Source organism: Ambystoma mexicanum, chromosome 7p, assembly GCF_040938575.1.
Source record: "Ambystoma mexicanum isolate Mex_15411 chromosome 7p, UKY_AmexF1_1, whole genome shotgun sequence".
NCBI classification, from domain to species: domain Eukaryota; kingdom Metazoa; phylum Chordata; class Amphibia; order Caudata; family Ambystomatidae; genus Ambystoma; species Ambystoma mexicanum.
The window spans coordinates 493,876,025-493,898,687 of record NC_090939.1 but is presented as its reverse complement, the minus strand read 5'-3'; the positions used below and the strand labels follow the sequence as shown (position 1 = coordinate 493,898,687).

Sequence of the window (22,663 nt, the reverse complement as noted above, 5' to 3'; positions counted from 1 at the left end):
CTTAAAGACGTTCTGCAGCTGGCATCCAGGGCAGACCCTGAACAGCTTTCCGGGCGTCGAGCTTCCCTTCTCCTGGGCCATCTCCGAGACCGGGCCTGAGAAGCTTCTGGAGTCCTCCGAAGCGTAGCTCGACGAAATCTTCACCCTTGAGGGGCACAGATGAATCCGACACGGGTCCCCGTAGATCGGATGTAGTATCGGTGGAGCTTGAGGCTCTTTGACCGAAGAATCAAAGTTTTTGTGAAAAAAGCGCGAAAAAATAGCACTAACGCTCGAGAGCAATAGCACGAGGATCCCAACACATGAACGTGCGGTAAAAATCTGAAGATGGCTGCCAGAGGCGGTGCTTAGGTAGAGGGCAGTCATTGGCTGTGGTCAGTATGACGCAGAGACCAGTGATTGGTTATTGCTACGAAAGACAGATCAGAAACGAAACTGATACTGGTTTTTTCTTTACCGAGGATTCCCAGCCTGACGACGGGGAATATTCATGAGCATGTGAATCCATGCCAGACCCCATGCTGGAGAACACAATGTACATCCTCAGTGACCATGGAGAAAATAGGATTTATAAAATCAGTGGAATATCTACAATCAAGGGGAATGCACATCGACCTCATAGCCACAGATAGACACGTTTCAATTGCCAAGACAATGAGAGAGCAGTTCCCGCTTATTAATCATCAATTTGACTTATGGCATCTTGCTAAATCAATCAGTAAGAAAATCTCGGCTGCAGGAAACAAAAGGTTTTGAAAGTATTTTGCAGTGGTCCCAGTCTATCACCAACCATCTTTGGTGGAGCTCAAAAACTTGTGAAGGGTCAGTGGAAATACTACTTGAAAAATGGCGGTCACAGATGCACCACTGTACCAACATTCACCGCTGGCCAGAAAACCTACATTTCCACCAATGTAAACATGACCCTTTGTCCCCAGAGGAGGCAAGGAAGAAGAAGTGGTTGATTCCATCTTCACCGACACACAAAGCCATTGAGAAGATTGTTTTCGACAAAACTCTATCAAGAGATTAGAGAGGACTGACAGAATTCTGTCACACAGGAGATTTGGAGGTGTTCCACAATATGTGCCTAAAGTACAGGCCAAAGCGCTTGCATTTTAGCTTTCGGGGTATGAAACATCGCACTCTACTAGCGGTCTTGGCCCATAACAGCAATGTCGGACGTGAACAATCTAGGACTAGGGGTTAAGTAAGGATGCCTCGCTACACTAAGGTGTTTTCAAAACAAAGTAAGCAATGGGTGATCAAACCAGTCTATGATGAAATGCAGTTCGACTTTGTGAAAGGCCTTATTGTTGCTGTGTTAGAGAAGCACAGATATGGAATTTTGGACGTTTCTGTGCAGAGCAGTGATCCACTGCCACCGAACATTGCAACTGTGCCATGTCCACCAGAAGCACAGCTGGCTGTGAAGTACGAATCCCGGTTTAAATAATTGCAATACGATTGTCTTTTTGTAAATAAATGTTATTGTACAGTGTACCTGTAACCCTAACCCCTACCTTCACCATCATGGGTGGCGAACAAGCTGGGTGTCATCTTTGAATTCTCTCTATTCACCTCATATATGTGTATGTATATATTTTTCTCATGTCTCATCTCATGTAAATGTAAATGCTGCGCACTGTTGCGCACTGTTAACGGAGGGGAGGCTTGCTATTGCAAATAATAAAACTAACAAACAAACAATAAATCTCACTTTTAACTCAACTCCTGTGGTACTTTATACTTTCCCTGACCTTCCGCCAAAAATTAAATGTCTCCATTTGGGCTGCAAAGCTTGCAGATAACGGGGACAAAATTGGGGGCCTTAGAACGCGCCAAGCGGGCCATGGCATTTGGGAGAGAAGCCAGTTCGCATTTGCACATTGTGGCGCACTACATAGAGGGATTCTAAACTTCAAGTTCTCACAGATGCCTTTACTACGGGATGTTGCAAATAAAGAATGCAAAGGACAAGAGGCCCACAAGTCGCACTAGAAGTATAAGGGTCTATTGTTTTTTGACCTTGAGACAGGGACCATGCCGAAAGAACTTCATTTGAAGGGGGGGGCGCAATAACGTAAGAGACGATAAGGCAGAAAATTCAGAAACTAGACCGAGTTTCATTTTAGTTCAGAATACGAAAAATTGTTGTCAAGAGCACGGTCCGATTTACAGAATGCATTACGCAGAGACACAATGGAAATTTCAAATATAATGTGAGTAAATCTTTAGATGCTTTTATACCGGAATGAAGAATTAACGAATGGATGCATGAATAAAGAGCTAGGAAAAGCAAGGAAAACGTGTTCGTAGTGGGCACATGGGCATGCAGGTCCACTGGTCTCACCGATCTCGGTCCTTGGCCCAGCCACTTTTGCCTGCACTGCCTACCTTCACTAGGGGACTGTCTCTGTATCCTTCAGCCCCTTCTCCCGGCATTTACCTTGCACTTGCCACCAGCTGGCCCTATTATTTATCTTGTATTCTACTAACCATGTACAGCACTTTTACCACCCTTCCCCCTTCTTGCGCGATCTGAAAGACACCTGGCCTAGTAGGATCGTTGTCTGTCTGCCCTTGTTCCCCCCCCCTGCCTTGTCACGCCTTGAAACACTTGTGTATAGGCGCGTTACAAATGCCATATCATATATCATATCATTCCACACGCATGTAGACTAACTGTCGTTCCTCATTGTGTGTTGGCCTCTATTTATTTCGTTACTTTTCGCATTGATTTTAGAGCCGAACATACTCCATTGAACTATCCTTGCAAGCAAATAGTTTCTGATCGGCCGTAATAAATAAAATGAGTAATATTAATGAAGATCAGCTGGCGAGACTAATTATAATTTTTTTGTTTTCATAACAGGTATTTGCTCCCCTTCTGCTACTGTCATCGGTTTGAGACACCCGCAGAGGATTCTTCAGTAGACACCTGCAGCTTCGTGTGAACAACTGGAGAACGTTAACCATATTATGGGACGATCGCCAAGGGCCCACATGCCCTTACGCTGTACTGGTGGCTAGAAGCAACATATCAACCTTTACGGTGGACTAGTGCCTCATTGATGGAACAGCCTTGCGGTTCACCGTGCTTCCGAAGTGCTTCTTTTAACGAAAAGCAACACCCTGTGTACCATAAAGGAACAGCGCGTGACTCAATATTAACTTACACAGATTTGTGGATACAGATAAAAGAAAATAAATGGCTTTCGGAGTTCATATGGCAATTGCTGAATATTCTCTAAACATTTAATGGCAAATAAATGTACTTTACCGAATGTACCGTGTAGCTGTTTGATTTTAAAGTACAGTTTCATATTCCGAATTGTGGCGCGCTGTGCTGTGATATGGTCTGTGTTGGTTTCTGGGTTCTGTGTGGAGTCGTGTAGAAGACGACTGGGTGCGTTTGCCTACGCAGCACAGAAACGTCACGGAGAGAGGCGGGGAATATGAATGCTTTGATAATGTCAGGCTCAGGGGTGGGGGATTTGATTTAGTGCCGCAGAAGCAGGTCAGCCAGGGCGATGCGGCAAGTGATAGGATTATCACAAAATGGCGGCTCCCTGGTGCCTGTTTTCACTTGCGTTTAATGGACGAAAACTCGGGTAAAGTCCATAGGAATGTTTTCTAAAATCGAGCCACTTAGGCTTAAAAAAACATGGCCGACCCGTAGGGACAATAACATTTTTTACTGGACCATGCCTTTAAGTTGTCTCTGGGTAGCAAATGAAGTGTCCAGGCCCCTATGGAGTGGGATTAGCCTAGCATGATGCTCCTTTGGTCGGCAGACTGCTCTGGCATTGCTGTCCTGCTAGCGCTGTGTTGCTGGGCTCCACGACCGATGGAGGCGACCTGCACGAAGTGCATTCTGTGGGCTTGTTTGAATAGTTCTTTGTCTGGCATGTATTCAGACAGAACTTGTTACACGCTGCCACGTCAATGATAATAAGTCCCTATCCATTAAAGCGCAGAAATTAATTCCATTCCACATTTGAGAGACAAGTACCTGGTCCTATGTATCAAGTTAGGATCGACTGATATTCACAATATCTGAACTGCATATCATCAGTCCAAACACCTGAAACAATGCATCAATAAAGGCAGGTGGCAAAACGACTAAAATGAATTAACATTCCAATAAACAAAAAACTAAATCACCTATCCTTACGCGCCCCATTTAAAATGTATTAAAAAAAGGGTTCTTGAAACCTCCAAATAACTGTTCAATCCTTATAAGACTGATTTAATATGCAACAGTCAGGAAATTATCAAATTTAAACAGCCCACACATATCTGGGTAATTACTTCCAATTTACATGTCAATTCTCACACAATCTTCAGTGAATCATTATCTCACAAACGTATACATTTTGTAACAGTTGCATTTGTCTAACATGTGTTTCACTTGGAGAGGGCATCCATTTTTGCCTCTTCCAGCAAGATTCTTTAGAGGCTAGACAATTCTCCTTAACAAAAACCAAATATCACTCAGAGAATCTAATTAACGTGCAGGAAATTACAAGTTACTCACCATAGTGACTAACATACTCTTAGACCATAGTCCCCTTTCCTCCATACTGTATGGGTATCCCTCGCTAGGGACAGGAGACGGAAACCTTTTCACAAGAAAAAACATTCTTCCCCTTTAAATGTAGAGGCACGCGGGGCGGCGCAGCCCTAGGAGGATGGGTTTACCTGACTCCAACCACCGGCGCCACTCCCCAGTCCCCATTGAGGCGTCGACAATATTACAACTGCCTAAGTGATACCAGTTTTTATTAGGGAGGGGGGGGTGGTGGGATTTATGGAGGAAAGGGGACTAAGGACTAACAGTATGTTAGTCACTACGGTGAGTAACTTATAATTACTCTTACGTCCCGTCCCCTTTCCTCCATACTGCATGGGCGATTACAACTGAGTGTATCCCCAAGGTGGAGAGGAGACCCTCCATAAGCAAACAGGTTTCTAAGAAACACATGTCTGAAGACCGCGTCTGATCTAGCGCGGGCATCCAAACAGTAATGCTTGCACAAGCAGAAGGGGTGGCCCATCTGGCTGCCCTGCTTATGACCTGACAGGGGACATGCCGCTGGAAAGCTATGGCCGTTGCCTTGGCTCTGACTGCGTGGATGTGCATGTTGGCCGGCAGTGGCCTATGCTGTCCCTCGTAAGCTTCTTTGATGGCTGAGACCACCCAACGGGCTATGGAGGCCTGATACCCGGTCTAGAACCACCAAAGGTGACAAAAAGTGCATACGACTTGCAGAAGCCCTTGGTCCTGTCTAAGTAGGATTTCAGGGCACGCTTGACATCAAGGCAGTGCAGAACTCTCTGTGCCTCGTCCTTGGGCTCAGCAAATAACATAGGCAGCACAATATCTTTTTTTTCTGACGAAATGCGGAAGGCACCTTAGGTAGGAATGCTGGGTGTGTCCGCAGGACTACTTTATCCCTGTGAAAGGTGGTATATGGATCTCAGGCGTCCCGCACGTGGATTTTTCTGATCCTGTGAGCTGAGGTGAGGCCGACTAGCAAGGCTGTCTTAATGGTGACCAGCCTGATGTCCACGGATGCCATTGGTTCAAATGGTTTGTGCGCCAGGGCACCCAAAACTATGTTGAGGTCCCACACGGGGTGCAGCCTCTTGATGGGCGGGTAGAGCCTGGCGAGACCCATCAAATGCTTCTTGACAATTGGGTTGGAAGAGGAAAAAATCTCCTCCTCCGAGTTTCTGTAAGCCCCAATGGCTGCCAGGTAGGTGCGGCAGATGTTAACCTGCACGCCTATATGGGCAAGGTGCACCGAGAAGGAGAGCACGTCATCCAAGGTACATGCCAGGGGGTTGATACCCTTACAGTCTGCCAAGCGGCAGAACCTGGTCCACTTGCTCTTATACTGAGCCCTGGTAGACTTGCTCCTGGTGCCCTGTATGATCTCTAGATTAGCCTGGGAAAGGCTGAGGTGACCTAGCGTGACCTCTTCAGGAACCACACTGTGAGAGCTAGTTTCTGTGGAGCGGGGTGGATGACCCTGCCCTGCCCTGTTCTGCGCCAGAAGTTGTGCTGGGCCCGTCGGAAGGCGAATGGGAGGCCTCTCAGAGAGGCTGAGCAGCTCTGAGAACCATGGCCTTGCTGGGCACCACAGTGCTATTAGAACGATGCTGAGGTTGCGAGACTCCTTGATCTTGCATATCACCCTGTGTGTCAGCGATGTGGGTGGGAATGCATATGCTGTCATTCCGCCCCACCGAATCTGGAATGCATCGCTCAGGGAGTCCGGGCCCTGACCCTGCCAGGAGGTGAACAGATGGCAATTCCTGTTGTCCCAGGAGGAAAAGAGGTCCACCTCGGGGTGTACCCATTTGTAGAAGATCTCCTGCAGGACTAGGTCGTTCAACTGCCACTCGTAGTTGTCCACTCCCAGTCTGCTGAGCCTGTCTTACTCCAGGTTGGATTCCCCCAGCAGGTGGACTGTCCTGAGGTAGATGATGTTCTCCAGGGCCCATTCCCACATGCTGACTGCCAGTCTGCACAGTGGGGGGGGGGGGATCTGGTACCTCCCTGCTTGTTGACATAGAACATGCTGGTCGAATTGTTCGTCTGAACGAGGACGACCTTGCCCTCGATAACCGGAAGGAAGGCTCAGAGAGCCAGCCAGGTAGCCTTCAGTTCCAGCCAATTGATGTGGTACTCCTGCGGGGTCCAGGTGCCATGGACGCAGTGGTTGTCCAGGTTGGCCCCCAAGCCCTCGAGAGAGGAGTCCATGGTGATGGTGACCTGTGGTGTAGGTTGCCGGAAAGGCTTGATCGTCCGCAGGTCGCAGTCCCTGGACTACCATGCGAGGTCCGGGTGAAGCGACTGAGGAATGTTGATAATCTCTGCCTGGGAGCCTTGCACGTGGTTCCAAGATGCTGCAAAGTGCAGCTGTATCCTCCTCATCCTGAGTCTCGTGTGAGGGACAGCCAAACAGACCACAGCTTGAGACCCAGTAGGTGTTGGTACCATCAGGCCGAGGTCACCTCTCTGCTGAGATAGTGCGCCGTGGCCCTCCTGATGGCTGTGATTTTGTCCTCCGAGGGAAAAATGTTTCAGAGCACGTGTCCCAAATGAGGCCCAAGAAGGTCAGTCTCTGCCTAGGATGCAGCTGCGACTTCTTGAGGTTGAGTGAGAAACCCAGCTCGTGCAGTGTTTCATACGAGCGTGGGAAACGTGGTGCACCGCTTCTGGAGATGTCGCCCTGACGAGCCAGTCGTCGAGGTACGGGTAGATGTGGTATCCCAGCGACCTATAAGGAGGGCTGCCACTGTGTTTATCAGCCTAGTAAAGACCCTGGGGGCCGAGTTGAGGCCGAAAGGAAGCACCTTGAATTGAAAATGTTAGCCGGTGATCCTAAATCGTAGAAAAGAACGATGAGGCTGCCAGATCGGGACGTGTAGGTACGTGTCCTCCAGATCCAGGGAGCACATCCAGTCTCCCTTGCACAATGTCTCTGCTATCAAAGCGGGCGTAACTATCTTGAATTTTTGCAGAGGAAGGGAGATGTTGAGGGTGGTAAGGTCCAGCACAACTCTCAGACCCTCCTGGTTCTTTTTCTGAATGGCGAAAATCCTAGAGTAAAAGCCCGTGCCTCGCTGGGAGGCTGGGACGTCCTCCACTGCTTGGCTCTTGACGAGCGACCGGATCTCCGCCAAAAGAATTGCTGTCCCAACCTGTGGAAGTGGAGGGGAAGAGGGAGGAGAGGCTGGGATAGGGAGGCGGTACCCCATGGATACTGCAGAGAGGATCCAGGGGTCCGCAAAATTCTGGCGCCAAAAATGTGCGTGGAGAGCAAGCCTGCGCCCCACTGGAGACACGTGGACCCAGAGGGGCGTGTCATAACTTCTTTCCCTCTGAGGCTGTTGTGGAGGAGGGAGGACTGGAAAAAGCCCTTACTACCCCCCCCCCTTTTTGTTGCATGTGCCAATGTTGGGTCGGTGAATGGTCACGCTGCCTGGACCTCTGCTCTTTGAAGCCGCGGAACCCTCCGTACGTATGCCCCTTGTCAGAGCGCTGCTGTGACTGGGTGTATTTTTGGGTGTGGTCTTTGTAAGGATGGCTAAAGACTTGGCCATTTGTGAGCTGTTTTTCTTTTTGTCCAGCTCCTCATCCGTGGTGGAGTGGAAGAGGTCACCTCCTTCGAATGGCAGGTCTAAGATGCGTTCCTGGACATCCGGGTTGAATTTAGTAGCACAGAGCCAGGCTGTTTTTCTCATGCCCGTGGCAATGCAGATGACCCGGCCAGAGGTGTCAATGTTGGCCACGGTGGATTCCATGATGTCTTGTGCCACCATCTTGGCCTCTGCCAGTCCTGCCTTGAATCGTGATTGGCTCTGCGCCGGAAGCTCTGCGAGGAAAGCAGCAATTTCCTGCCAGAGCCTCTGGTTAACGGCTGCCATCCGCGTTGGCCTGGCGAAGATACAGTGACGCGTTGGAATACAGCTTCTTCCCGTATGCCTCCAAGATCTTCTCCTCCTTCCCTAACAGCGCCACAGAGGAAGAGGCAGAGGACGACTAAGGCTTGGAGTATAGTGATGCTGCAGCGATCACCGAAGAGTGCTGCTGAGGGTGGGCTGATAGCAAGAGTGTATCCCCCTCCATCTGCCTGTACTTGGCGTCCAGGCGTCGATTGACCGGCTGGACCGAGTGGGGTTTGAGCCAGCCCTTTTTGGCCAGGCGACCAGGTCCTTCTGCTTCGGGATCCCCGTTCTTGCTATGGGACGCAGCTTGAGGACTTCGGCAAGGACCCTCTCTGCTGGTTGCTCAACTTCGGGTTGAGGAAGGCCCAAGTACTCTGCCAGCCCTGCAAGACGTTCGTGGAAGGCCTTGGCTGACGACTGCCTGTCGGGGTCCTCCTCTTCATCCCTGTCCACCCGAGGGTCTGGTTGGTCTGGCCCCGGTGGAGGGGTCCTGGGGGCTCAAGGCTGGAGTGTGGAGACCGGACCCAGAGGCTGCACCAGAGGCTGGTAAGGAACCACCTGCATGATCGGATGGGGGGCCAGAGCGGGTGGCTGAGGCTGCACAGGGGAGGCTGTACAGGGGCCTGCAGCGCCAGAGCCATTGGCGGGAGCACGTCCCGATGGCGTCCCTAAGGATGACCCCCATCTGAGGAGATTTCATGAGCCTGAGGAACCTTTATATAAATCTGTCCTCACAGGCCGGAGTGGTAGGCGCTATTGACGGGGTAGCGGGTGGCTGCTGGAGCCTTTGCGTGCCCTGCCCATATGGACCCAACGGGAACCAGGCCAGCGCAAATTAAGGGTAGGCTGTAGGCCACATACTTGGTTGACACCAGTCCCACCATGACACAAGTTCCTCCACCTGCTCCCTGCCTTGGTGTGGTGTGGTATCGGGCGGATGTCAGGAATGTCTGGCACAGCGGCCATTTTGTCAAGCTGCCTTCCACGTGCCTCCATCGTGTTGCTCGGCTCACTGGGTCCTGCCCCGTCCAGGACTCCGAGTGTATATCATGGAGCCTACCCTGTTCCTCAGGCCGAGGTCTGGTTGGCGCTTCAACCTCGGCGGATCTGCCGTTAGAACTGTGTATAGGCACCCCCTCTTACATGTTGCCGGTACAAGGGCGTGGCCCCTCGGGTGAAGATCCGGTAAAAAAACCTTCAGGTCCCTTAGCACTGTCACTGGGTGGATCCACTGACCCCTCGGCTTGTCGGCCGGTAGCTGATGTAGCTTCGGTACTCGTGCTGGTATGAGGACCTGAGCGGTCCCTCCCGCGCGGGCAACTCCTTGGGAAGGAGTCTCCCTTGCGGGGTGCGCTGGAAAAGAGTGGCCCTACCTTGGGCTTGGAACGATGATAGACAAAGTCCTTTAGGTCCTTTGGAGGTCATCTCTGGAAGAGCTCCCTCCACCTGGCTAGTCTGTTCTTCAGAGACCTCGAGGCAACGGCGTCGCACGCGGAACAAGCTTGCCAGCCGTGGTCTGGGCCAGGGCTACGTAGGCAGAGGGCGTGGGGTTCTTTAGTTGGAAAGAGCCCATCGCAGGAAGGACACCTGCTAAACCCTGTAGAAGTCGACATGCGCTGGGGAGGAGCGTGACTCCGGAGGACAGAGTACCTGAATGATAAAAAGACAGAAGAGAAAAAGTATCTGCATGTGGAATTACATGGCCGAAGCCAAACACATTTATGAGCCCTTTTAGAAATTGGGAAATCAAAGGAGTCTTAAAATAAGAACATTCTTCAGACGAGTGCTTGAAAATGGACAGTGCCGCCAGGTAACCTTTAATGGTACCCACTTGAAGACCCCTGTGGGCCAAAGAAAGCAAGAAAGAAAGAACCATCGGAATGGAACACTGAAAAGGATCGACATTGTGTTCTCTGCACCAGTCGCAAAACTTACGCCAACGGCAATGGTACAGGAATTTGGTTGCCGGCCGCTTGGCCGAAAGCGACACCTCCATCACGTCATCTGGGAGGTCCCAATCCTTATATCTCAACCTTTCAGAAACCAAGCGTGAAGGTTGAGAGTCTTGACTTCTGGATGGAGAACCTGACCCCCCCCCCCACGCGAGAGAAGATCCTCTCTGTGGGGAAGACGGCATGGAGGGCAGGTGGACATCTCTAGAAGGTCCGGGTACCACGCTCTCTTGGCCCAATCCGGAGCAATGAGGATCATGTGGGATCCGAACCTCTGCAACCTCCATAGCACCTGAGGAATGACGGGGACCTGAGGAAACACGTACAGAAGTGGGAAAGACCAATCCATGACGAATGCGTCCCCTAAGGCTCCTCTCAGAGGAAATTCCCTTGAGCAAAATCTTGTGCACTTACGGTTGGCACCCTCCTCTCCGGCTAGATGGACTGCTGCGGTTGATATTCCTTGCTGTATTGCCCAGAACCATAGCTGCATCGCCTCTCTGCATAGCGGGAGTGACCCTACCCCCTACCCCTTTTTGTTGAGCTAATGCATGGCCACTGTGTTGTCCGTCATGATCAGGACACTCCTCCCCCGGACAGGCGGCATAAAAGCCTTGAGGGCCAGCCTGATGGCCCTCAGCTCCAACGGGTTGATGTGGAGTTTGGACTTCGACGGAGACCAACTACCGCTGGCGGTCAGATCGTCGGCATGAGCTCCCCATCCTGTGAGGGAAGCGTCCGTCATCACCATCACCTCCAGCCACGGTTGCCAAAACAGCTCCCCCTTCATCAGATTCGCTGGCCCACCACAGAAGATCCTGTGAGACAGAGTGGAATCTGAACGGGATCCGACACCTTGCCCGAGACTTGGGACCACTGCATCTTGAGAACCCATTGAAGGGATCTCATCCTCAGTCTGGCCTCTTGCACCAGATGAGCGGTCATTATAGACATGCTGTTCTACAGAGGCCAGAACAACAGTCACATTACTTCACTGCAAAGAGGCAAGGAGCCCACACCACCAAGTTTGTTGAGGCAGTGCATGGCAAGTGTGGTGTCAGTCTTCACCAATACAGTCTTGCCACACACTAAAGCGAGGAAAGCAACAATGCTAGCCTGCTTGCTCTCAACTCCAGCAAATGTATGAGTTCACAGAATTCTGACAGAGACCATAGGCCGCTCACTGCCAGGTCTTCTAGGTAAGCGCCCCAGTCTTTCGGGCTGTGTCTGACTAGAGTCAGTTGGGGCTAGGGTTGTTGACATAATGCTCCTTTGAGCAAGTTGTATCTCTGTGATCACTACCCTAGGTTTCTGGACACTTTCACTAAGACCTGAAGATCTGAGGTGCATCCCCTGAACTAAGACTCCTGACAAGTGAGGAACCATTGCAGCAACTCCATGCGTAGCTGGGCCTGTGGCACTACAAGAATGCATGAGGCTATATGATGCAGCAGGCACAAGCAGGAACTCTTTTCTGTGATTGGAAGACACTTACCATCTTGGCCATATTCGCTACCTGATCCTCAGGCAGGTAGTTCCTACCCAGGCGAGTGACCAATACCACCCCTCCCCTATGAACTGGAGGGACAGGGGCGGTGAAATCGGACACTTATTGAAGTTCAGGGAGAAGCCTAAGCAGTGCAACAAGCTGCATGTTTGGTACAAAATGTGCCGATGTCTGCTCTGGGGAGCGGGTTCGAATGAGCCAGTCATCCAGAAAGAGAAAGACATGGATGCCTTCCCTTCTGAGGTGAGCAGCTACTACTGCAAGCAGCTTGGTGAAAACCTGAGTGCCAAAGAGAGACCAAATGGCAGGACCTTGAGTGGATAGTGGCCATGTCCTATCGTGCACCACAGGAATCTCCTGTGCATTCTGTGGATCGGCACATGCAAGTGGGCATCCTGTAGATCCAAGACAAAGCCAGCCTTGCAGGTCAATTGCTTGAAGTATCTGCACCAGAGTAACCATCTTGAACTTGTCCATGCGTAGGTACACTTTATTAGACAGAGGTCCAGATTGGGGCACAAGCCCCATCCTATTCTGGCAACTGAAAATAGGTTGAATACAAGCCTCTTCATTGTTTCATGTGGGGCAGCTGTTCTATGACACCATTCTCTAGAGGCTGATGAGCTTCCTCAAACAGAAGTGAGTCCATAGGTAAGTGCTGGATGGATAGAGAATGGTCCAGGGGGAATGGGGGGGATTGAGGAAAAGGGAGGCAGTATCACTGGTAAATGACCTGATGGCTCTCAGGCCCAGGCGAGCCTAACCAAAAACCTTTCTTCCTCAGGCATCCTGTCTCTTACTCTCCCTGTACAGAGGTAAGGAGGGAGGGAAAGGAGGAAGACGTAATGTTAGCCGTGACCAACTGACCACAAAGCTTTCAGGGGAAAAATGGCTCGACAAGAACAAGGGGTGAGATAGTGCTGGGCTATGTTTCTTTGCCAGATCATGGTCTGGTCTGAGGGCTAGTTTGGCACACATTTTCAATATCAAAGCCTCTGTCACCAGGTTAAAGAGTAGGAAGGTCTCCTTTTGAGGACCTTTGTCCAAGATGTTTGTTAGTTCATACTGCACCTTGGGTCTAGGATGGGCAGATATTTGTAGAGTATCCACCACTTTCTCCATTAAGCTTCAGTTCGATGAGATGCCTTTGGCACGAACAGCAGTCCTGTGAGTTGTGCTCTTCTCTGAGGCAATAGAGACATATTAGATACGGATCGGAGGTGGACATCAGATACCCTCAGTTGACACAAGTTTTACAACCCAAAGACTTGACAGATTAGGCACGTGAAGCGAAAAAACAAAAAATGTCTAACTGTAGCAGTGTTCCAAGAAGCAAGCAGAGTATGCATAAAAAAGTGAATTTGAGGGGCATGGAGATATGAGAGAATCTTTATTACAGTTGGCTTTGTTCAATCTGTTGTTGAATATATCTATTAGTATTGTGAATCACTTGAATAAGAATAAAAAGAAAAAAAGAACATTCTGACATAAGAAAATGTAGTGCCCTGCAAATGTTCAGGCAATCTAAAACACGCTTTGCTTGAGACTGAGGAGCCAGAGGAGCTACTGCGAAAGTGGATTTCCAGATTAATCTTTTTTAGATCTGTGGATGCCAGTGACTCAAAAGGCATGTGTGAGATCACTGCCAAGTCCCACACAGGGTGAGAAGCTTTAACCTACAGGGTACATTCACAGGAGGCCTTAAAAACGGCACAGAGTGACCTGGTTGTATGCTGACAAAGATGTTTCAAGTAATGTAAGTGCCTATTGCAGCTCGTTATGTCCAACAAGAATCAATTAGTATACCCAAGCTAGCTAGGTCAGAACATGAAAGAGCCCCCGACCAAGAGAGCAATTTAACGAGTTGAGATTTCTGTTGTTGGACCAATGGCAAAACATTTGCATAAGCTATTTTATAGCAGGCATGTGAAGGCTTGTGGGCTATCTGAATCACTTGCAGATTGTCCTGTGAGTGAAAGTGTGTGAGTGAGTGTCAATTCTTCAGGAACCAGCCCACTCAGCAATTGAGGGTATGGATGACACTTTATCTCACTGCTTTCTTAGAATCTCTGAAAAGACTGGGCGATATACTGGCCCTTTCAAAGTGAGCTCCATTAGGTCTGAGAACCAGGCCCTGGCTGACCAGTGAAGAGTTATGAGGATCATCAACGCACAGTTCATGGATCGCCACATGGTAATAACTCTTAGAATTAGTGGAGTGGGAAGAAAACCATACCGACCCCAATCACACCAATGAATCTGAAATGCATCCACTTGTGATAGATGACTCAGACACTTCTGAAGGCAAAGTACCTGCATTTCACATTTCGCTCAGAGGCAAACAAGTCTAGCAGAGGTATGTCCAATTTCCGGAAGATTTTCAGGAGCAGTGATGTGTGTAATTCCCATTCATGGTTAAATTGTGATAGCTTGCTCAGTCTGACTCACCATTCTCTGCACCTGGAAGGTGGATGGCCCATTCCTAGTCTGTAATGCCAGCGTGCATAGAGCGGGGGACCAGATGGCACTCCGCTTTATATTAAACATACAGGTTGCGTGGTTTGTCTGAATGAGTACCCTCTTGCCCTCCAGTGAAGGTAGGAACACAATCAGGGCTAAACGAATCACACCGAGTTCCAAAGTGTTGGTGTGTGCATGATGCTCCTGGGAAGACCACTGACTGTGAACAGACAGATGGTCCATGGTGGTCCCATAGCCTGTCGAGGACGAAACTGTCATGATCGCTGCTTCTTCATAAACGTCTGTGCTTGTAAACCGGTTCTCTTACCTGACCCATGAGAGCAGGTCTGGATTTATTGCCTCAGAAGTAGGGAGCAAATCCGACTGAGCAGCTGAAGCCTGATTCCAAATGCCTCCAACCGGAGATGGATGGACTCAACAAGGATGGAATTTCCTTGGGGGGACGTGGTGCTGAAGGAGCAGAGAAACCCTTGGTAGCTGTATACTGCTTTTTCCTATGGACATTGCAGTTACCTTTCTTGTTGCCGCCGTCTTCTTTCTGGAAAGCCTCTGAACTCTGAGGTTCTTAACCTGAAGTCCTGTCTGGATGATGAGCTAGGTAAACTACTTTTAGGCAGAAACCTGTGCAGTTCCCTTAGGGACCACTGGAAAAGATTTAAGACTACAGGTGTTTGGCAGTAAACCCACTTGGTAGAAGTCTGTACCACACAGATTCACTTGGTAGCTGTGGCTGAGCAGTCAGACTTCCCTCAAGAAGAGTTAAGCAGTATGCAGAGTATACACAATAGGTACAGAGACACAGTAGCACAAACAAACACTGACCAGAGCTTTGGTGTAAAAGTATATAATTATTTATTTAAAAACACACTTGTGATTTACACTAGCAAAAACGAGGTAAGTAAATTCAGCACACAGTCACTATCATATATATACAACCCTATTCACTTATTAGATAAGTCTTAGTGAGAAACACCACTTATTTTCAGACATAGGTGAGCGCTTAACATAAGATGACCCTCTAATAAGTTGTAACGAAAGGGAGGGAAAAAGCCAGGGTTAAGGAAGCACACAAGTTTCAATACTTTTACAAAGAACCACAGTAAGGCAGGACAGGCAGAGTTCTACTGGAGAGCAAGGAAGTCAATTGCAAGGCCCACTCTTGGAGAGAGCAAGTAGAAGGGGTCCAGGTTCACACAGTGGGGTTATGCCCAAAGAGTCTTGTAGATAGTTCGCACAAAAAGGATGAAATCAAAGTCAGGAAAAGTTAGCTAGGTTGTCCCAGGCTAGCCCAGGTTAGAAAGTCGAGGCTTTACTGTCACCCCGAACGATCTGTCGCAAGGGAAGCCAGGCGGGACACAGTACCTTAAGTGTGAAGGAAGCTCCAGCGGGGGCAGTTGTTCTTGGCAGCAGGTGCAAGTCGGTGTTTCGTCCAGAAGAAGATGAAGGGCGTTGCACTGCTAGAGAAGAAACCAGCCGCGGAGTTCTCTGGTTAAAAGGCACTACCCTTCTCTTCGCGGTAGTGGTAAACCGTGGTGTTCCGGTTGCCGGGGTGCTTGGCACGGGCAAGGCGGCCACAAGATGCTCCAGGAAGGTGAAAAGAAGGCGAAACTGGTTATCCAACCAGTCAAAGGAAGAAGACTCTCCGGACTGGAGATCTCCTCTGTCATCGGGAAAAGTGGTGAGACGGTTCAGCAGGGCTCCACCGGTGGTGTCGTTGTTGCAGGTCGGCTCAGCTTCTCCCTCCTCGGATTCTTAGGTCCTGTGGCGACTTCTGAAGTTCCAGTCCCCAAAGCCCTGCTTTTATGCAGCACACCCCCATTCACTCAGCCTAGCTGTCAATCAAACATGCTAAGTGGTGAGCCGGGCGGCTCACCACTTGGGCCAATCACACAAGAGTGCGACTTGAGCTACCAAGGTAACTCAGTCCAGGGTGCCTAAACTCCTGTGGTACCCAGACAGAGTGGCACCACTTTTGGAGGCTTCTGTGGAGAAGCCTGCCAAAAAGTGGAACAAAGGGCTCGACTTGGGTTGGAGTCACAGACGAGAACACAAACGCCATTTTAGAATCGAGTTCTGGCAAAAATTACCAACCGGTGAATTAATATTAAATAAATAAACCGGCGGTATGTTCGAGGCTATAAGAATTAAATAATTAAAGTTGGTAGCCTTGAACAATGGGAAAATCCCATAGAGATATATTCGCGGTCGAATATAAAAAGTAGTATCCACTGCCACCAGCCAAAACTCGATCAGGGGGGACGGAGATGTGCCCCCTCGAACAACAGACCCCGGGGCAATCGAATTGCCCCGACCAGTACGTCCACAATATGATGGTTTGTACTGGTTTCTGTTCATAATTTGGGACTAGTAAAGCCAATGGTGACTTTACATGCCCTGGGAGACAGTAGTCAGTCCCAGGGTATGGAGTCTATGTTGGGGGGTCGCTACGACACCCCTGGGTTACGGCACGGAGGGTGCTGTGTAACCCACATCAAAAACACATGAGACCCTAGGGAGTAAAAGACCCCATAGCCCATAAAACACATGGAAAGACAAAGGAACACCTCAAATCATGTCTAAGAGTGGGAGTAAAAGAGTCTCACTCTTAGCAGGAGAAAAAAAAAATCCAGCAAAGTTGCTGGGGGACTCACTAGGTTTGGGAAATTAGCCTTTACAGAGAATTCTCCCTAACAACTACTTTGGCGGTTGCTTCGATAGAACAGCAAGCGATTTAGCTGTCATGGTAGAGGTTTATGTTCTTGATAAGATCCTACTCGGTAGAGTTATGAAAAAGCTCTGAACCCTCCAAGGGCCAGTCCAGTATCTTTTCTTGGATGTCCTCCACAAAGTTTGAGGAGAAAAATCATGTTAACCTCCACGTCTGCTCCAATGCACATCCCTCGAGCCGATGAATCGATATGATGGGCGGATGGGTAGAAGCAAACTTCACCACCACAGGGAATGCCTGAGTCATCCTAGAATTATTCAACAACTCTGCTATGAATCAGGTGGACACTCATGCCATCCCTATAAACAAGCCGGTCCCAGACCAAACAATCAGCCCCTTGGTACAACCCCAAGCTCATCTCCAACAAATGCTCAGAGTACTAGAGAAACAGTGGCACAAAAAAAATGTAGCCCTGGAGATCTCACCAATTTCAAACCTTTCAGAGCCAACCAAAGGATTCTGATTACCGAGGCCAAAGCTGCTTAATACTCCACTAGCATTGCTGCAGTAGCTACCAGGCGCAAGGCCCTTTTGAAGTAGCAAAGCATTGTGCCAAACCCTCATCCGACCCAGAGGCGTCAGCAATCCAGAAAAAATTAGATGGAATCAACAAATATTTTACTGAAATAGACCAAATCTGACTGAATATCGAATCAACATCCCACAGCATAAGCCTCCCTGCACACCAGCACGTACACTGCCCCTATGGACTGAATTCTCTCCTCCCTCTCCCACAAACCTCCTGAAACAAATTGCCTCCCTCAGGCCTACATCCTACTTTGACAATATCATCCCGGCCTACATCATTAAACAATGATGGGCCCAGTGCTCCAATCACTACTCATCATTAATGCTTGCCTCAAAGAAGGATTATTCCTGAACTCTCAAGACTAGTCTCATATGACCACTCTTAAAAAAAAAAAAAAAAAAAAAAAATGGAGCATAGATCCAGATGAGCTGGCCAATTACCAGCCATTTATGAACATCCCGTTCATCAGTAAAATCTTTTCCCACTATTTTTTTGCATGGAGATATCTTTGAGGGGACATTATAACATGGAACCGAAAAAAATAGTCGTTACACAACTATTCACCAGAATCGAACTAAACCTTCTAAACTTCAATCAGTCGGGGTTCTGTCCCAAGTGTAGCATCGAGACAGCCACAATCCAGGTGGTGGACAATGACCTCCAAATCATGGAAAAGGGCGTTTCCCTCTCGGCTGCATTTGACACAGTCGACACATCCTCCTCTCTCCGATTGCTGACAGGATGGCATTCTCTGGCACTATTCTGATTTGGTTTACCTCCTACCTCTCGGGCAAACACCAGGCAGTTCAGATGAATTTGTTGCGTTCTAAACACAACCCACTCTCCTGCAGAGTCCCCCAAGGCTCCATTCTCTAACAGATCCTTTTTAACCTTTACATGAAGCTTCTGGGCCCACTCCTCAAAGATCCAGATTTAACCATTCACCAATACATGGATGATACTCAGTTATACATGAGATTAAAAAGCGCACAGGACATCAGTCATCTCTGTGATTACCTAGCCATCAACTAGTCCTGGATGTGGACTGCCTACCAAAATCTATTCCGTCCAACAGCGGATTTGTCCTCCTCAGCCCTCCGCACCACGGCTAAACAATATCTTGTCCAACAACGGCTCGATATGCACCTAGAAAGATTTGATCTGCAAATCTCAGATTCAGCAAAATCCTTAAGCTTCACCATTGACCAAAGCCCGCCCTTCCAGAATCACATAGTCAGGAAGGCCCAAACAGCCTGGCTCCAAATCTATACCCTTTGTAAAATCAAACTCTTCATCCCACCTCACAGCTTTCAGGCCGAAGTGCAGCCCTTTTGTTCTCGCACATTGATGGGGGAAAATCCCCCCCTGAAAGGGCTGACAGTCGCTGACTTGGCTCTCCTAAAAGCAGCCCACCACGCTGCAGCACGTTTTAGTACAGGTGCATCGGAATTTGACCTCATCACCCCTGTCCTACAGGAATTACATTGGCTTCCTGTCCAGGCCAGGATACTGGTCAAGACTGCATGCATCATGTACAAATCAGTCATGAGTAGCACACCAGCATCCCTGGCGGCTAAGCTTCACCTATCTGGTGGCACATCCTCCTCGTACAGCAAATCGACCAACCGGCTCAGACCCACAACAATCCTCCTCCTGTCACTCTGGCACCCTCTGGAAATCTATCCTGATATCAGTTCAAAATGCCCCCAAAATTCTACAATTTCACAAATCTCTCAAAACAGGCTTTTTCAACAACTGACCAAGGACTAATCCAAATGGGCACACAGATCGCAACACTCAGTACTGTGCTACTGTTAAAAGATTCCAGACCAAACGCTTGCTACCCACACCTGAACAGCACTCTGCTGCTCATGAGCTTGGTACACACTTTAAACAATAAAATGCCGCCAGATCATCTTGGGCAATGGGGTCTCGAATCATCCAAGGCAGCCCGAAAAGACTACTGGTTGTCTCTTGGCAGATTATTCTGGAAATCCAGCAACTTCTTCCAGAGTCACTAGTTGGACTCTGCTAGCAAAGTGTCAGCATTTGCCTGTCTCAGATGAAGTGCCGAGTTGGCATACATGATCTTACTGAGGGAGCCGAACAACCTCTCCCTCCTTTTCAGGAAGCATATAAGATGATCTGGGGTAGGTAGGAGATGCGGTAGGAGAGGACCCCTTAAGGAAGAGTGATGCTGTTGCTACCATCAAGGAGGAAGGTGGAGGATGCACCAAAAAAATGAACCAAATCTAAAGACAGCTATCGATCTCAGGTCTAACCTCTTGCTGACCGGTGTAGCCGAGTGTGGTTTGCTCCATACCGTAGCCACCTTGGCTATAAGCACATCTTCCTGGATTGGAATATCAGATCTGCTGTTGCGAGGCCCAAGATGCCAGCCAGGACCCTGGGTTCAGAAGAGGGATCGACTGGAGCCAGGAGGCCCATAAACCTGGCCGGGCAAGTCTGTTGTGGAAGTACTTTGGAGTGCTCCTATGGAATTTCATCTATGCCTGTGTCCAGTAGAGGGTCTGAATCTGTTCCACAAGGACCTGGCACAGGAGCAGAGGGCATCACTGTTGGGTCACCTGGGAGAACTGGAGCTGGCAACATAGGGGTGGGCAAACTGGTGGTGGCGGGAGCGCCATGGGTGGTGTGGGCACCAGGGGCATTGGTGGTGTGGGAGACACACACAGCTTGCTGTGGAGGAAGAACTGAGCCTCAGGAGGAAGCAATTTCTTATAATCGAGCTCCTGAAATAGGATGCCATGGTCTGGGCCCTTATCAAAGTCTAAAAGCGACTGAAAAAACAATCTTTACAGGCAGCTTGCTTGGGACTGAGTGGGAACAGGGGACTGAGTCCAGGATGTCAAACAAGATGGGGGTCTATATGTAGAGGGCAGACTAGCGTACCAATACAGGTGACACGATTGGATGACCCAAAGATCAGAAAGGTACATTGTTGAGAAGAAGGGAGTAATGAGTGGACCAAGACGGCATTGTCATGGGGGACCAATTGACTCGAGAAGTGAGGGAACCCCTGGAAATGTAGGTGGGAGCCTTACCTGAGTCTGATCAGATCTCCGAGTCTCCTCAAAAAAAGAATCCAAAGGCAAATCAGTGTTTAGCCACAGACATTTAGTATCACACTTTGGCAAAACTTGAATCTGTGGATGTCGCCTTCTCCTGTGGCCAAGGCGATGCGGCCACAGTCCTTTAATTTCCCCGGGGGTGGTGCACCGCGTGAGGATCACAGGAGGGAAGCAAACCCTTATGGGATAAGGGACAATATCCTAGGACAGACTCAGTAAATTCCTACCACTGCCCCAGCTCTTTCAATCTCTTACTCTCTCCAGAATTCTGAAATCCTCTACTTCTATGTATGCAAAAAAGTAGATGTTTGCCCTCACCTTACTTACACTGAGATGAAGAAGAGCAGCCAAGACTTCCCCAAGAATAGTACTGAAACCTAGATGATGTGCGGAGTGGAGAGGAGCACTCTGCAGCACTGTAGTCAGACCAGCCTTTTCAAATCTATCCAAACTAGTTAGGGTTTTTGACACAACAGTGGACTTATCTTTGTTGTGACATCCTGACAGACCCATTTGGGATGTGTTGAGGAAGGGAAACCTCTCTTAACATTAGGGAGAGTGAGGCCTTTCCCCAACCCTATTTTTACTTTGAATAAAAGTCTATAGCAACAGAAATGCCATCTGTGTGTCAATCTCTCATTACTGCACCCTCACAATACCCGTACACATAGAATAGGGATAGTATAACACATGCCCTGGTCACAACCTAATATTTGACTTTTCAGTGAACAGTTGCAATACTCTGGACCATCCACAATGACAGACTATGCCTAGCATGAGAACCTAAACAGATTCACATGAGCAAAAATCTTTAAAAATTAAAATGAAACTCAAAAAGTCATGGAGGGCATACTAGCAATACTTGGAATACATCAAGTCTTGCGACACACATGGCTACCCATAACTGTTAATCTTTAAAAAAAGGTTCAGGACCCCCAGCAAATAAAATCAAACACAAAACTGATTGAAAAAATTGCTCGTAAAATGAGTGGATGCGTTACTACCACACAACTTTCCATTGTAACACAACTTTATTATTTCAATTTCCATCAAATGTGCAGTTTTGCCTTCACATGGGTGCTTATAGCATGTGGATATTTTGAGGCAATAAGGACAAAACAGACGCTGAAATCAAGATTTTGAAAACAATGCCTAAGAGCAAAGACTAGCTACTTACGTGGAATAGGGTACGCAAATCTGTCGGGATGTTTTGTAATTAGTGTGTTCTTTATGTGTCTTCTACCAACGCCATGTGCACCTGGTTTCACAAAAGAAACAGGACATTTACCATTTTCTATATGAAAGATTCAGGAAAATATTAAAGAAATCCAGATAACCTGCATTTTATAGAATATTTACACTCACCTAGTAAAACAAGCGTTTTCCTTTTGAAAGCTGGGAGTTTTACTACTTCTTCATATGTAACAAGATCTAATTGATCAAAAACTGAAAAGAAAAAAAGAGCAACAAAATCGTTGACGTACATTTAAAGGCATCCCTGTGACAAGCTTTGACAGTGTTATGAAATAAGATTCTTGAAGTTTGAATCCCATTCAACCAGCCAGTGTAAAAAAGAAGCATATGGTTTCTATATTGGAGTTTGAAAGAATGGCAATGAAGATGTAAAGTCAATGGGGCACAGCCTTAGAATCTCCTAGAAATAGCAAAAGCGCTACCGCTATTTAAGTACACAAAAAGGTTTGTTGTGCAAGTACTGACAGGACACACAGGCCATTCAAGCGGGGGCAATGTATGGATATAACTTGCGATGGGAGTGTTTGAGAAATGTAAATATGACATGGTTAAAGTTATTATAACTTTCAAAATTCAACACAAAACCAATATGCTTTTCTTATAACAGACCCAATGCCTATTGTGCCACTTATTACAGCATAAAAAAGGACTAGCAAT

The 22,663-nt window shown here is 48.3% G+C and overlaps 1 protein-coding gene across 10 annotated transcripts in view; it reads right to left on the bottom strand.

The window, feature by feature from the left end:
* CASK (calcium/calmodulin dependent serine protein kinase) overlaps nucleotides 1-22,663 on the bottom strand; it is a 2,777,982-nt gene that overhangs the window by 235,246 nt on the left and 2,520,073 nt on the right. For 7 of the 10 annotated variants that reach the window (XM_069636511.1, XM_069636508.1, XM_069636514.1 and 4 more), the window contains 2 exons: nucleotides 22,118-22,198; nucleotides 21,930-22,010 (listed from right to left, as the gene is read on the bottom strand). In XM_069636511.1, coding sequence (XP_069492612.1) covers nucleotides 21,930-22,010; nucleotides 22,118-22,198 — 162 coding nt within the window. The remainder of the gene's footprint in view (nucleotides 1-21,929; nucleotides 22,011-22,117; nucleotides 22,199-22,663) is intronic. The other 3 variants (XM_069636509.1, XM_069636512.1, XM_069636516.1) reach the window with 1 other exon arrangement.